Source organism: Pristis pectinata, chromosome 9 (genome assembly GCF_009764475.1).
Source record: "Pristis pectinata isolate sPriPec2 chromosome 9, sPriPec2.1.pri, whole genome shotgun sequence".
In the NCBI taxonomy this organism is placed as follows: Eukaryota; Metazoa; Chordata; class Chondrichthyes; order Rhinopristiformes; family Pristidae; genus Pristis; species Pristis pectinata.
Window position 1 is genome coordinate 27,860,270 of NC_067413.1, and position 14,451 is coordinate 27,874,720.

The following is a 14,451-nucleotide window of genomic DNA, read 5'->3' on the forward strand; positions in this document are numbered from 1 at the left end:
GATGATGGCAGTTTGAAGTCAGGTGGGGGGTGGGTGGGGATGGTTGTGCAGAAGAGAACTTTTATTCTAATCCCACATAGTCTGGGTGCATGGCATGTTGAGAATCACTTACCTAGTCTGGACCTTGAAGAAATAGAATGTTTCTTTGTTGACAGGGAGAGTTAAAAGGTACAGAGTGATATGAGAAAACAGGTAGGAGGATTAAGATTAATTTAAATAGATGGGCCTATTCATTATTTGGTGTTCTGTCTGAGAAGCATCGGTTTAACTTTGGGAATTTTCATAAAGGTGCTTATTTTCTTCACCCAGCCCTAGGTGCACCGGTTTCAGCTCAGGAGTTAAGTATTTCATTGTTTAACCTGTTTTTTTTTGTTTTGTTCTGACTCTACATTTTTCTGTTCAGGGATTGAATGTTTTCTTTCTTGCTTAATTGATTTCACACACAATCCCGCCCCCTCCCTCCCCCCCCCCCACAGCTCATTCTTTCTTTCCTTAATTTTGTTTTAACCTCTTCCTTTGATTTCCATTGTGATGAATTGATCCTCCATCCCTTTCCTGGCAATCTGTCCTTATCCCTTTCCTTCTGTAGAACTTCACTTCATCCCCGCTCCTCCCGTCCAGCTTCCAAAGCTTTGTGCCACAGAGCAATCTGGGCACAGGTTGTCACTGGCATGAACTAAAGAGTTATGCAATCATTGTTATCTTCTCCTGCACCTCTGGCTAATAGTTCTCACCTCTCACTATAAGATGAATTTACAGCTCATAAGCTTAGGCACAAAAATAATTCCTTACTGGCTCCTGAGATACTGAGGAAGTGTCAAATTCACTGGAATGATTCCAGAAACAAGAGAACATTTTTGAGAAAGGTAAATGAATTGAGGGCTGACCTTATGGCGGGCTTGAAAATTCTGACAGCAATTGGTACAGTAAGTATAGAGAAAATGTTTCTTTCTGTAGGGAACTGGATGTCAATAAAAAAATAATTCCTTATGATTTTTCATGAATTCAGGAGAAGCAAGTATCACATTTAAAAGCATAGAAAGCTGTGTTGTACGGAATAAATGAGGAGGGATGGGAGGAGAAATGTGAACCATAAGCATCCCCTTAACATGGAACATTGACGCGTTGGGCCAATTAATCTATCTCTGTATTGAAGATTTGATACAATTAGCCAATGCATGTAGTTGTCATTAGCCAGGAGCAGGTTTACAGTCAAATAAAAGTCCAGTGCTACAATTTAGGATTTAAAGTGTTGTAAGATATAAAGGATGTTGCATTTGTATCAGAGTATTGCAGAAACGATTTCGCAAATTGCACTGCTTGCACACAGCAGAAGGGACATCTTGTTACAGGAGAGGGCACAGCATAGGGAAACACTTGGAATGGCTGCCCAACCCAGCGAGAAGCATCTCCAGACACAGGGAATGTTCACACAGGGGAAAAGGAAACCAATGGGAGATCTTAATGAGGTATTTTAGATTCTAGTGGTTTAATTTAATTGCATTTTACAATATGTTTGACATAATAGCTGCGCATTGTAGATTTTGTAATTATAGCTGAAAAAAGGAAGTCTTTAGCATAAGTAATATGAAATGGGAATGGACTTCAAAGATTGGTTAAAAGAGTTGAGGTACAGATGAAGCATGACCGAACAGAATGATGGCATAAACAGAGCACGGCAGAATGTCAACTACCTTGCCCACTGTGCCCAGGAAGGCTGGAACCATTCGATGTTGACAGATGCATAAGGCAGTTCTATGGAGATTTGTCAAAGATGAAAATGGAGGGGCTTCAGGAGATAGAGCAGAATGGAGGGTATCTGACCTTTTAAAAAAAGAAATAGAGCAGAATGGAGGGTATCTGACCTTTTAAAAAAGAAAACAATAAATGCTGGAAGAACTCACAGGTCAGACAACATCTGTGGAAAGAGAAACAATTAATGTTTCAGGTCAGAACCCTTCATTAGAACTGAGAAAGAAGGAAACTGGTGTAGGTAGCAGAGGTGAGGAAGGTGACACTGGAACAAAGGGAATTTCTCAGAAATAGTGAACTAATGGGGTGGTTAAGCTCCTTTGTCAGTGTAATGTGTTGCTAATGTTGTAAAATCTGTGCAATCTTGTGTAGTTTGTCCTACTGGGACATGGCCGGCAGGCCAGACTATATGAATGGGGAAAAAAACGAATGCAGACAGAAATGGCCAGTTCTGATACAGGCAGAAAGAAAGAGGGAGCTACTTAAAACTGGAGAATTCGATATTGAATCCTGCTGAACGCAATGTGCCCAGGTAAAAGATGAGGTGTTGTTCCTCAAGCTTGTGTTGGGCCTCATTATAACAGTGCAGGAAGCCACAGACTGAAATGTCAAAGTGGGAGTGGATCGTGAATTAAAGTGGCAGGCAACCAGAAGCTGAGGGTCACTGGATGTGGACTGAGCACAGGTGTTCTGCAGAGCGATCCCCCAATCTAGTATACTGCATTTGGTGTTCAAAAGGTGGCCTCCTCAACGCTGGAGAAACCAAATGCATTTGGAAATTGGCAGCCCTGCTCTCACTTCAACATGATCCATTTCTAGCTCTTTCATTTTTTGACTTCTCTATCTCCATCTCAGGGGATAGATTAGCAACCAATATCCATTGCAAGCCCACAGACTCCCAAAGTTATCTTAATGACATCTCCTCCCACCCCACTTCCTGTAAAGACTCCATTCCATTCTCTTGGTTTCCATTGTTCTTGCACACCACCTGCTTCCACATACAGTGCACCACCAGCTATAATTTTTGCCACTACTAGACAACTCTTCTTCGTCCTTCCCCTTTTCAGCTTTCTGAGGGGACTGTTCCCACTGCAACTCCATGGTTCACTTTTTCATCTCTACCAGCACTCTCTCCCTTTTTCACAGCACCATCCCATGCAACCACAGGAGAGGCAATATCTGCCTTTTTGGTATTGGTATTGGTTTATTATTGTCATTTGTACCGAGGTACCGTGAAAAGCTTGTCTTACAAACCAATCATACAGGTCAATTCATTACACAGTGCAGTTGCATTGAGTTAGTACAGAGTGCATTCATGTAGTACAGGTAAAAACAGTAACAGTACAGAGTAAAGTGTCACAGCTGCAGAGAAAGTGCAGTGCAATAAGGTGCAAGGTCACAACAAGGTAGATCGTGAGGTCATAGTCCATCTCATTGTTGCCTCTTCCCTTTCTGTCATTCAAGGATCCAAACACTCCTACCTGGTAAAACAGCAATTCGCTTGTACTTCTTCCAATGTAATGCACTGCATTAAGTGCTCATGATGTGGTTACCTCCACAATGGACGAACTAAATGCACATTGAGTGACTGTTTTGCAGAACACCTCCATTCAATCCATTAGCTAACAGCTGCCTATCACTTTAATTCTCCAGCCCAGGCGAATTCTGTTCCTTTCTATGCAGATGCAGCCTGACCTGCTCAATATTTGCAGCATTTTCTGCTTTTATTTCAGATTTCCAGCACCTGCAGTTTTTTGCTTTTTGATTACATGAACACCTATGGCTGACAGGACTGGAGTGCTGCACAGTTGGAAGTGCCTTTCAATGAATGAGATATTAAACCAAGTTTGTCTTGTCAAGCAGGTGAATACAATCCCTTGATCCATTAGAAGAAAGCTGGTGGAGTTTCTCCCAATGTCCTGGCCCATATTTATTCCCCAATGAAGTTTACTAATATGGGCTGCCAGATTATCAATTTCATTGTTAGACCTTGCTACATTCAAATTTCTTGCTGTGGGGGTGAAGCACTGAATCCAGTATTTTGTGATGTCCTAAAGCTCTTTTCCTCTCTGAGGATATTCTTGAGCATCTGCTGATCTCTTGTTTCATTTACAAACAAGAATCTTGGTGAGGGAGAGGAGTGTAAGGAAGGGTTGTTTAGACTCTTGTCTGTAGGTATTGATATGGTTCGTTTGGAAAAGGCATGTTTAACAGTATCATTTTCCTATTTCAATGTGCTAACCTGTTACTAGTTCTTATTTTCTTTTCTCTGATTATTATGGCATTCAAACAGGAAGCAGATCATGTGTTTGCCTCATAGTTTGATGCATGACCACTTGTGTGACTTCCTTGGGAGCTCTTATGATGAATGCACCAGCTTTCACCCTCACCTGGAGATCCTAACTGGCCCCTGCAGTCTAAATTCATGGTATGGACAGTTTAGTTTACATCTTGGGCCTATTCAGATGATTTTTCTTCTGGGGTATGTAAAGACAGAGAATTTTGACAGATACAGAGGACATCACACAATCCCATTCTCTCTTTAACACTTGCATGTATATGGTGCTGCAGATTTCAAGGGGAAAGAAAACCATTTTTTCTTCCCTTTTCTCTTCCTTTGCCCAGCTATCTCCTATCCCTTCTCTAATCTTTCCTTTTCCCTTCCTCTTGTTGACGTCCTCACTTCCTCCTCTTTTTTTTCCCCTTGCTCCTCCTTTTTTTCCATCCCTGCAAGTGATGATTTGCAGGCTTTGCCTAAATTGCAATACTGCGTAAGGTGCAGCTTCAGCAATATCAGGCCCCCTCAGCAACTGGTCAGATCGGCCTTCCTGCTTCTGGGGTCTCCTGTTTCCATCTCAGCTGTTCCATGGATTCTAACCTCCCTCTTAGCCACTTCCAGGGCTTGCTATCTACCCACCTGTTCCCAAAACCCATACTTGCCTATTTCTATAGTAGGGTCCGTGAACCAAAACAATCACATTGCTGGATTGCAGCAAAATATCTCTGGGATGTCAGTTAGAGAAAAGAAAGTTGCTAAGGTGGAAATGTTCCACAGAATTAATGGATAAGTTACAAAATATAAAAATTGCTGAAGTTCAAACTGTTTCCTCCCCTCCCTCAGAAAAAATGCCTGTAAACTTCTGAAAATAACAAATAACAAAATTTTATTTTCCTGCAATTTTATCCATCTCACCTGCACCTCAGCTGCAGTTTTTTTGAACTTTATTGTGCAACTGAAAGCAATGAGCGTTGAAACTGTCAAGTAATTGTTCAACAGGACTAGCAACATATGGGGAGTTTATTTGTTATCAGATAAATTGATAGTCTTGTGCCAAGCTTATTTCTGTCATCTTGCCATTTAGTGCAATGACATGGAACATTGAAAAAGGAGCAGGAGTAGACCATTCGGCCCTTTTGAGCCTGCTCTACCATTCAATACAATCATGACTGATCCTTCATCTCAATACTATATTCTTGCCCTCTCTGCAGACCATATGACGCCCTTTGTTTCTAAAAATCTATTTAACTCCTCCTCCTTAAATATATTCAACAATTCGGGCTTCTGTGGCAGAAATTTCTACAGGTCCACCACTTCGAATGAAAACATTTCTCCTCATCTCAGTCCTAAATGTTTTATCCGAATTCCTGAGAATGTGACTCCTTGATCTAAACACCAACCCCTTCCAGGGCAAACATCCCCTCGACCTTCATCTGTCTAGTCTTGTATGTTTGATATGTTTCAATGGGATCATCCCTCATTCTTCTAAACTCTGGTGAATACAGGCAGGTTAGCCCAATATATGAGTCCTGCCATCCCAGGAATAAACCTGACGAACCTTTGCTGCACTTCCTCTGTGGAAAGTATATTTTTTCTTGAGTAAGGAGATCAAAGGTGTGCATAGTACTCCAGCTGTGGGCTCACTAGGGCCCTGCATAATTGTAGCTAGACATCCTTGCTCCTGTACTCGAATCCTCTTGCCATGAAGGCCAACAAATCAATTGCCCTCTTAACTATTTGCTGCACCTGCAATTTTGCTTTCAGTGTCTGGTGTACAAGGGCACCCAGATCCTTTTGGACGTTAACATTTCCTAGTCTACCACCATCAAAATATTTCTTTCCTTTTCCATCTTTCTTGTCAAAATGGATAACTTTACATTTATCCACATTTGTACTGCATCTGCCATATACTTTGTCACTCACTCAAATTATCTAAATCACCTTGAAGCCTCTTTGCACTCTCCTTGCTATTCAAAATTCCACTTCGTTCTGTGCTGTTGACAAATTTGGAAATATTACAGTTGGTTCCCTCATCTAAATCATTGATGTATGTTGTCAAAATCTAGGGCCCAAGCACTGATTCCTCCAGTATCGAGCTTGCAATGACTGCCACCTCAAGAACAACGCAATTATTCCTACTCTGTTTCCATGCCAATATATTGCCCACCCCACCCCCCATCCCATATGCTTTAATTTTGCACACTAACTTCTTATGTGAGACTTTATCAAAGGCCTTCTGGAAATCCAAGTACACCACATTCACTGGTTCTCCCTTATCTGTGCTATCAGTTACATCCTCAGAAAACTTCAGCAGGTTTGTCAAAACCTATTTCCCTTTCATAAATTCATTTTGACTTTACCTAATCCCATTGATAAATTTTCTGTGTCCTGCTATCACTTCCTTTACAATGGTCTCCAGCATTTTCCTGCTGCATGTGTTAGGCAAATTAGCTTGCAGTTGTTTTCAGCTTCTTTCCTTATTTTTTCAAAGTACTGGGATTACATTTGCCACATTCCAAACTGCAGAAACTGTTCCACAATCTGTAGCATTCTGAATGATGACAGCTAATGCATCTTCTAGATCTATTGTACAGTAGTCTGGAAGGCAGTTTATTGGATCCTGGGGATTTATCAGCTTTCAGTCACATTAATTTCTCCAACACTTTTGTTTTAACCAGCACTAATTTCTTTTAAATCTTCTTCATTAGACTCCTGATTCCCTAACATTTCTGGGAAGTTATTCAAATGCAGCACCTTCAGATTTGTCTCCTTAACATTTTTACACATCTTGACTTTTTGTTTTGGCCCTATTTATCTTTCACCATTTGCTTACCTGGACTCCAACCTTTTATGCACTCTTCTGTTTGTATACTCTGTTCCTTCCTGACACATTGTTGTTATCCTTGGCCCAATCCCTTTCCTGCACTGCTTCATGTCTTTAGCATTCTAGATTTCTCTTCAGCAGACCGTGCCCCCTTTGATATAGTTTAGAGCCCCACCTTCCTCTGTAGTTTTTCTGTTTACTAGGACTCTGGTCCCAACATGGTTCAGACATTGTCTATCCCAGTGGAACAGCTTTCTCTTCTCCAGCATGTCAGTGCCCCACAAATCAAAATCCATGCCAGGATTCTCCTACACCAGCCTTCGAGTCAAGCATTTATCCCCTTGATCCTATTAATCTTGTGCTAAAGTGATGGTGATATGTAATAATCTAGAAATGATTATCTTGGTGGTTCTGCTTTTTAATTTAGTACACTGTTCCTCAAACTCTCGAGCTGAATGCTTTTCTAAAATAAAACCAATCAAATCCACCTCAGTCCAGGAGTGGAGAAATAAATAAGTGAAGACAAATTCATTCCTCACCATGGATTTGCAAATGGAGAGGAAGCTGTCAAGTATTATAGAATTAAAATGATCACCTCAGCCCTTCAAAGCAATGCCCCAATTGGAGACCCATGAGAACAAAATATAAATCATGAAGTGGTTTTAAGGTCAGAACTTTCCTAAAACTGTTCCATTGGTTTCATGCATTCCTTCTGACCATAATACATTGACCTAGAAATTCAACTGCAAAACTCTTTCCTCCCACCTGCACCCTCCAATGCTCCCATCACCACTGTTATGCAATTGCAATTAGCTCTTTTTTTCCTGAAGTAAAAGGTAATGAAGGTCATATCTGAGTGGCTTTGCATCACTCCAGATATTTGACTGGGTGTTTCCTGGCATGACTCACTCTTGAGTTCCTGATGCATGTGGCACTCCTTGCAGAGGAACATTGTTAGTCACCACCAGTAGAGCTAGATTGTCCCAAGGCAACAATGCAACCCTCCACTGAGACTTGTAAATCTCTAATCTGCATAACACTAGCTGTCCTCAATACCCACCCCTCCCTCCTACACGCACCCTTCAACCTCCTGACTCTCTGGCCACCTGAAAACCCACTTCACTTACTTCATCTCCCTCTGCCTCCCCTCCCAAAATGTCAACTATAATTCTGGATGCCCCATCACCCACCCTGTCACTCTGATCCACAGCACACATCTGATCATTTTTTTAATGTCATCCCCACCCAACTTCAAAACGGACCCCAATCAGGCTTATCACCCCTTTCCCCACCCCCCAGTGCCAATCCCTACGCCTGGGCAGCACATTTTTGTCAGCAAAAATACACTAGGCAAATTGAGGGTGGAACAGGAGATTCTAGACCAAAACAAGTTTTGTCTCCCTGTTGCAGCACAAATCATGAGTTCACACTTTGCCGCACTAGAATTTCTAGCCCCTGCCTTCTGTAATTGTACAAAGTGCTATCTACATGCCTATTCACAGTGCAATTCAGATCAACCTTGGTTTCTCAGCTGGCAAATGTGTGCAAACACACCTGCATTGAAATTCTTATTAAAGTTTCCTGGATTATTAATAAAACAAAATGTTGGTTGTAACTTTCTCCCACTCTCCTCTGAAGACCTGCAAATAAATCCATTGTTGACGCCCTCTCAGAAAAAAATCAGTCAGAGCTGGAGCTCGGATACTGTGGAACAGATTTCCACAGTTGGTCTAAGCTACCTCATGGACAGTGTCTGGGGAATGTTCCCTGTGGTGTCGGGATTACCAGCCACTCTCAACCAAATTCCATTCTTTAGGTACGAGGCAGAGTGTTGCGTGTCAGCTGTGCCTTCCAACCATTGGGACTGCGTTGTGACAGTGGCAATAACTTCATCACAGGCCCTTTGAAAAGACAGATGGGCAGATCTGAACATTAGACTATCCAGAATGTTGTATTGTTGATCATTGGTTGATGAGTAAAATTGTTTTGAACACTTAGGTTGCTGGCTTGGCACATTTGGTCACCAACAAGCCAAAGGACAGAACTTGTTTTGTTTTGGTAAGCAATTAGAATTTGCCTCACTGGGGATCAGAGAATTTTAGGTCCAACCTTACAGCTGACCCAGTGCCTCATAGAGTTATACTGCACAGAAACAAGCCTATTTAAATACTTGTCTAAACACCTCTTCAACATTGTATCTGATTCCACCACTTCCTTGGACTGCATGTTTCAGATATCCACCATTGTAGAAACAAAGAAATTAATTATCAAAACTTGTTTACCAGGATGCTACCTGGATTAGAGGGAATGAGTTGTAACGAGAGCTTGGAAAAACTTGGGTTGTTTCCTCTGGAACACGGGAGGCTGAGGGGAGACCTGACAGAAGTTTATACAATTATGAGAGACATTGATAAGGTAGATAGTCAGAATCTTTATCCCAAGGTAGAAATGTCAAATACTGGAGGACATGTATTTAAGCTGAGAGGGGCAGAGTTTAAAGGAACTGTGCTGAGCAAGCTTTTGCACGGGGAGTGGTAGGTGCTGGAATGGGCTACCAGGTGTAGTGGTGGAAGCAGATACAACAGTCGTGTTTAAAAGGCTGTTAGACACGTGAATGTGCAGGGAATGGAAGGATATGGATCATGTGCAGGCAGAAGAGATTTAATTTAATTTGGCATCGTGTTCAGCACAGACATCGTGGGCCAAAGGGCCTGTTCCTGTGCTGTACAGTTCTACGTTCTATGTGGTAAGCAACTAGAATTTGCCTCAGTGGGGGTCCAACCTCTACAACTGACCCAGTGCCTCAAAAAGTTGTACTGCACAGAAACAAGCCCTTCAGTCCATCACGTCCTTGCTGACCTTTTTGCCCATCACTAATCCCATTTGCCAGCATTGGGACCACATCTTTCTATACCTATGCCTATTTAAGTGTTTGCCTAAATGCCTCTTAAACATAGTAAGTGTATCTGATACCACCACTTCCTCAAGCAGCATGTTCCGGGTATCAACCGCTGTATAAAAACAAAAACATTAATTACCCCTCAGATCCCTTTTAAAGTTCCTTCCTTCCATCTTAAATCTATGCCCTCTTGTTTTTGCTATATCATCCTTGGTAATAGATTAAGCTCTGATCAGGTCTGAACATTCAATTAGAGGTGAGCAGAGAGATCTTCCAGAGTCCTGACCAATATTCCTCCCTCAAGTGATATGACAAAATAAATGAATTGCCAAATTGTCAACACTCATCAAGTTGGACCATGGGGTGAGACAACAGCCTCAAGAGGAGAAGAGAAAGCATTGGTCAGGAGTTCCAGTTATATTATGAGGAGGCTTCCTAAATTTTTAAAAATATTTTACTTTAATGAGCTTTTGTTTTGAGCTTTTTTAAAATATTAATTCAAGGGATGTGATCTCCACAGGCTGAGCTAGCATTTAATTGCCCATCTCTACCTACCATTGAGAAGGTGGTGGTGAACTGCCTTCTTGAACCGCTGCAGTCTTGAAAGTGTGGGTATACCCCTAATGCTGTTGGGGAGACAGTTGCAGGATTTTGACCCAGCGATGGTGAAGGAACGGCGATATATTTCCAAATCATGATGGTGTATGGCCTGGAGGGAAACTTCCAGATGGTGGTGTTCCCCGTGCTTTTGCTGCCCTTGTAATTCTAGCTGGTAGAGGTCATGAGTTTGGAAGGTGCTGTCTAAGGAGTCTTGGTGAGTTGTCATAGATGGCACAAAAATGCTGCTACTGTGTGTCAGTGGTAGAGTGAGTGAATGGTTGTGGATGGGGTGCCTATCAAGCAGGCTGCTATGTCCTGTATGGTGTCAAGCTTCTCAAGTATTGTTGAAGCTGCACTCATCAGGATAGTGGTGAGTATTCCAACACACTCCTGACTTGAGTCTTGTAGATGGTGGACAGGCTTTGGGGTGATAAGAGGCGACTTACTTGTCGCAGGATTCCTAACTTCTGACCTGCTCTTGTAGCCACGTCATGTATATAGTGACTCCAGTTCAATTTCCGGTCAATGGTAATACCCAAGCTGAGATGATTGACCTCCAACCATTACAACCAACTCCCTTTATGTTAGGTATGATTCCAGCCAGTGGAGGAATTTCCCCCTGATTCCCATTGACTCTAGTGTAGCCACACTCCAGGACACCAAATGCTGCCTTGATGTCAAGGGCAGTTACTGTCACCTCTGGAGTTCAGCTCTTTTGACCATGTTTGTTTCTATGTCCTGGGTACAATGAATCTGGCCTGTGCTGAAGCCAGGAGGTTGGGAAGACATTGGAGGTCTGTGGTGAGAGACACTGGGACTTGGGAACTGCAGTGATGGATGGTTGGAAGTGGGGAAGGGAGAGAGACTTCAGGGGCTTGTGTTGGTGCATGGTCAAGGCAGATGGGAGTTTGGGGGGATAGGGTGGGTTGGGATTTTTCATCAGGAGGTCAGGAGCAAGATTATGCAGTGAGGTGAAGGCTTTTTAAAATGGTGGATGGAGGAGTTGGGGAAGCCAGAAGGACACAGTGTAAGTACCCTGCTTCATTGCGTTCCTCCTACAACACTACACTGAGATCAGGTTGCTTCTAGAGAGCTTTGTGATGGTTGCTCCTGGTACATCAAGCTCCATGTACATCAATGCCCTAAAAGAAGCATTGCACAAGGAAATGTTATCAGCCAAAGCAAGCCTGATGTGGAAATCGTATCAAAGATGTAAAGATTATTCATGCCTGCACGTGCCAATCAAATTTCCATTGTGAAGCAAAACGATCCAGGAACAGTGGGTATCATGTTTCACTCCAGAGAAAAACAATTCTAAAGCGCTTAATGCCACGAAAACAAACTTATCCAATTGAACATCCAGGCATTTGGGTCTAAAATTGCCTATTGTTTGCAAATATATTAGTCTTATGTCATATCTTAAATTAGTCATATCCTGCATCTTAGATCCGTTCCAATCAAAATAAGCAACCTGTTTTAGAACATAGAACAGTACAGACAGGAACAGGCCCTTCAGCCCACAATGTTGTGCTGAACTAATTAAACTAGTAATTAAACACCTAACTAAACTAGTCCCTTCTGCCTACACAAGGTCAATGTCCCTCCATTCTCTCCATACACCTCCATTCTCTGCAGTTTTATTTTAAAGACGATTGTCAGGTTTATCCTTTTGATATATCTGGGCTCTCAAAGTTGTAGTAGTGGAGCTAAAATTGGGCAGACAGGGGCACTTTGACAGAAGAGGAACCAGGCTGATAAAGTCCACGGGTAGGTCTTTATACTTAATCTCAAAATGTGTTAATTTTAGATCACCTCACCATTAGATTAGTAACTGAGGTTACTATTTAACAGTCAATGCAGAGATGAATATTAGATTTCATACTTTAAAAAAAATTAAAACAAAATTTCTTTCTTTGGCTAAAATTAATGGGCAAGAGTTGAGAATTTTTTATAATCTTCTCAGCATTTGTCTCAGTTGAGATGAACAATAGTCCCTCAATGTACTGTGTAATGAATTGATTTGTACAAACTGTATGCAAGGCAAGTTTTTCACTGTATCTCAGTACAAGTGACAATAATAAAGCATATTAACTGATCAAAAAACAAACGGCTAGGGGAACTTAGCAGGTCAAGCGGTGTCTGTGGAGGCAAATGAAGGGTCGAAGAGTCGATATTTTGGGACGAGACCCTGAGTCAGGACTGAGAGGGGAGATGGCCAGTATAAAGGAATGAGAGGGAGGGTGAAGCAGGGGCTGGCAGACGATCGGCAGAACCAGGTGAGGAGGGAGATGGAGTTAGGCGGGAGGGTGGAGGTAGAGACAGAGGCTGGATGGTGATAAGTGGAAACATTATACTGCAGATGGTGGAATGTGATAATTAATGAAGGTGATAATTGGAAGGAATGATAAGGGAGGGATAATGGGTAAAAGGAACCAACTGTGGGAGAGGAATGAAACTGGTGATTTTGGGGATGGGAAAGACCAGAAAGAGAGAGAAAAGGCACGGGGGGTGTGGGTTACCTGAAGTTGGAGAATTCAATGTTCATACCATTGGGTTATAGACTACGCAGGTGGTGTTGTTCCTCTAGTTTGTGTTTGGCCTCACCCTGGCAGTGGAGAAAGCCGAGGACTGACAGGTCGGTATGGGAGGGGGAGTTGAAATGGCATGCAACTGGGAGGTCAGGATGGCCGTCATGGACAGAGCGTAGGTGTTATGTGAAATGGTCGCCTAGTCTGCGCTTGGTCTCGCCGACATAGAAGAGGACGCATCGAGAGCACCGAATGTAGTAGACGAGGTTGGAGGAGGCGCACCTGAATCTTTGCCTCACCTGGAAGAGCTGATTGGGTCCCTGAATGGTGGTGAGGGCGGAGGTGTAGGGACAGGTGTTGCACTTCCAAGGGTTGCAGGAGCAAGTTCCAGCGGATGGGGAGAGATAAGCGAACAAGGGAGTCACGAGAGACTGGTCCCTGCAGAAGGCGGAAAGCAGTGGTGAGGAGGAGATGTGACTGGTTGTGGGATTCCGTTGGAGCTGGTGGAAGTGACACCCTCCCCTTCGCCCACCTGGCTGTATCTTCCCCTTTTACTTTTCACCCACCCCACTGCTTCCTGACTCCATCCTTCCCCTTCCCTACCTGACTCCATCTGCCCATCATCTCCCTCCTCACCTGGTTCCACCTATTGCCTGCCAGCCCCTTCCTCAGCCCTCCCTCTCACCTCTTTGTTCTGCCTATCTCTTCTCTGCTCTCTCAGTCCTCTTGCAGGGTCTTGACCTGAAACATCAACTATTTGTTTCCAGCAGTTTGTTCTTTGCTCCAGATTCCAGCATCTACAGTCTTCTGAGTCTCCACAACAACTGGTCATTCAGTTTGCCAGTGTTTGGGATTCTGCTGTTGCTTTTGCTTTATTTTGCCAACATATTAATCAGCAGTTGACGTCAAGGTGTGAACATTCAAGGCGTTTCATCCAGATGATATGATCTATCAATAAAAGTATCTAATATGCCACATGACTCATTATAGGTGGAGAAGATTAACGAGTTAAAGTCACTGAAGGATTCAAACATGAGACATAACTAAAGTAAATACCTCAAACTGTTAGATATATTTCTCTGGCTTTGTTGCTATTCTCTCACTTCTTGAGTTAGAAGGTTGTGAGTTCAAGGTTCATTTCAAAGACTTGAATACGTGATCTCATCTGACACTCCAGTGCGACACGTAGGGAATTTGTTCGCTGTGTAAACCCCTGAGGCATTTTAACATGATGAGGAGATTAAATCATTACAAATGCCTCACCTTGTTTCTTAAACCTGGGTGTGGGTCCATGGTGCAGGGCAACACCAAGGTTTAACAAATAGGGAAGAACATAAATCGCTACTCTCCCCTTAGATCTTATGGTTGGATTCTAAACTTGGCAAAGATGACAATGGAAAAGCTCTTGAAAGCTGACTGTTGGCTTCAAAATAACAACTGTAAATTATAAGTAAACAGGTAGTCCAAATAACCATTGGAAAAATCTCCATTATGTAAACATGGCAACAGAAGTTAAATTCCTTTCGTTGCATCGTGTTTTAGAATTATTAACAGATATTTAGTTGTCAGG

At 42.6% G+C, this 14,451-nt stretch overlaps 1 protein-coding gene across 4 annotated transcripts in view; it reads left to right on the forward strand.

Moving 5' to 3' along the window:
• Positions 1-14,451, forward strand: part of nbeal2 (neurobeachin-like 2) — a 192,044-nt gene that overhangs the window by 45,852 nt on the left and 131,741 nt on the right. For 2 of the 4 annotated variants that reach the window (XM_052022634.1, XM_052022637.1), the window contains exon 1: positions 1,343-1,469. The exons of the other annotated variants lie outside the window; for them this stretch is intronic. In XM_052022634.1, coding sequence (XP_051878594.1) covers positions 1,383-1,469 — 87 coding nt within the window. In that variant the 5' untranslated portion in view covers positions 1,343-1,382. Of the gene's footprint in view, positions 1-1,342; positions 1,470-14,451 lie in introns of those variants that run through there. 4 annotated transcript variants of the gene reach the window in all.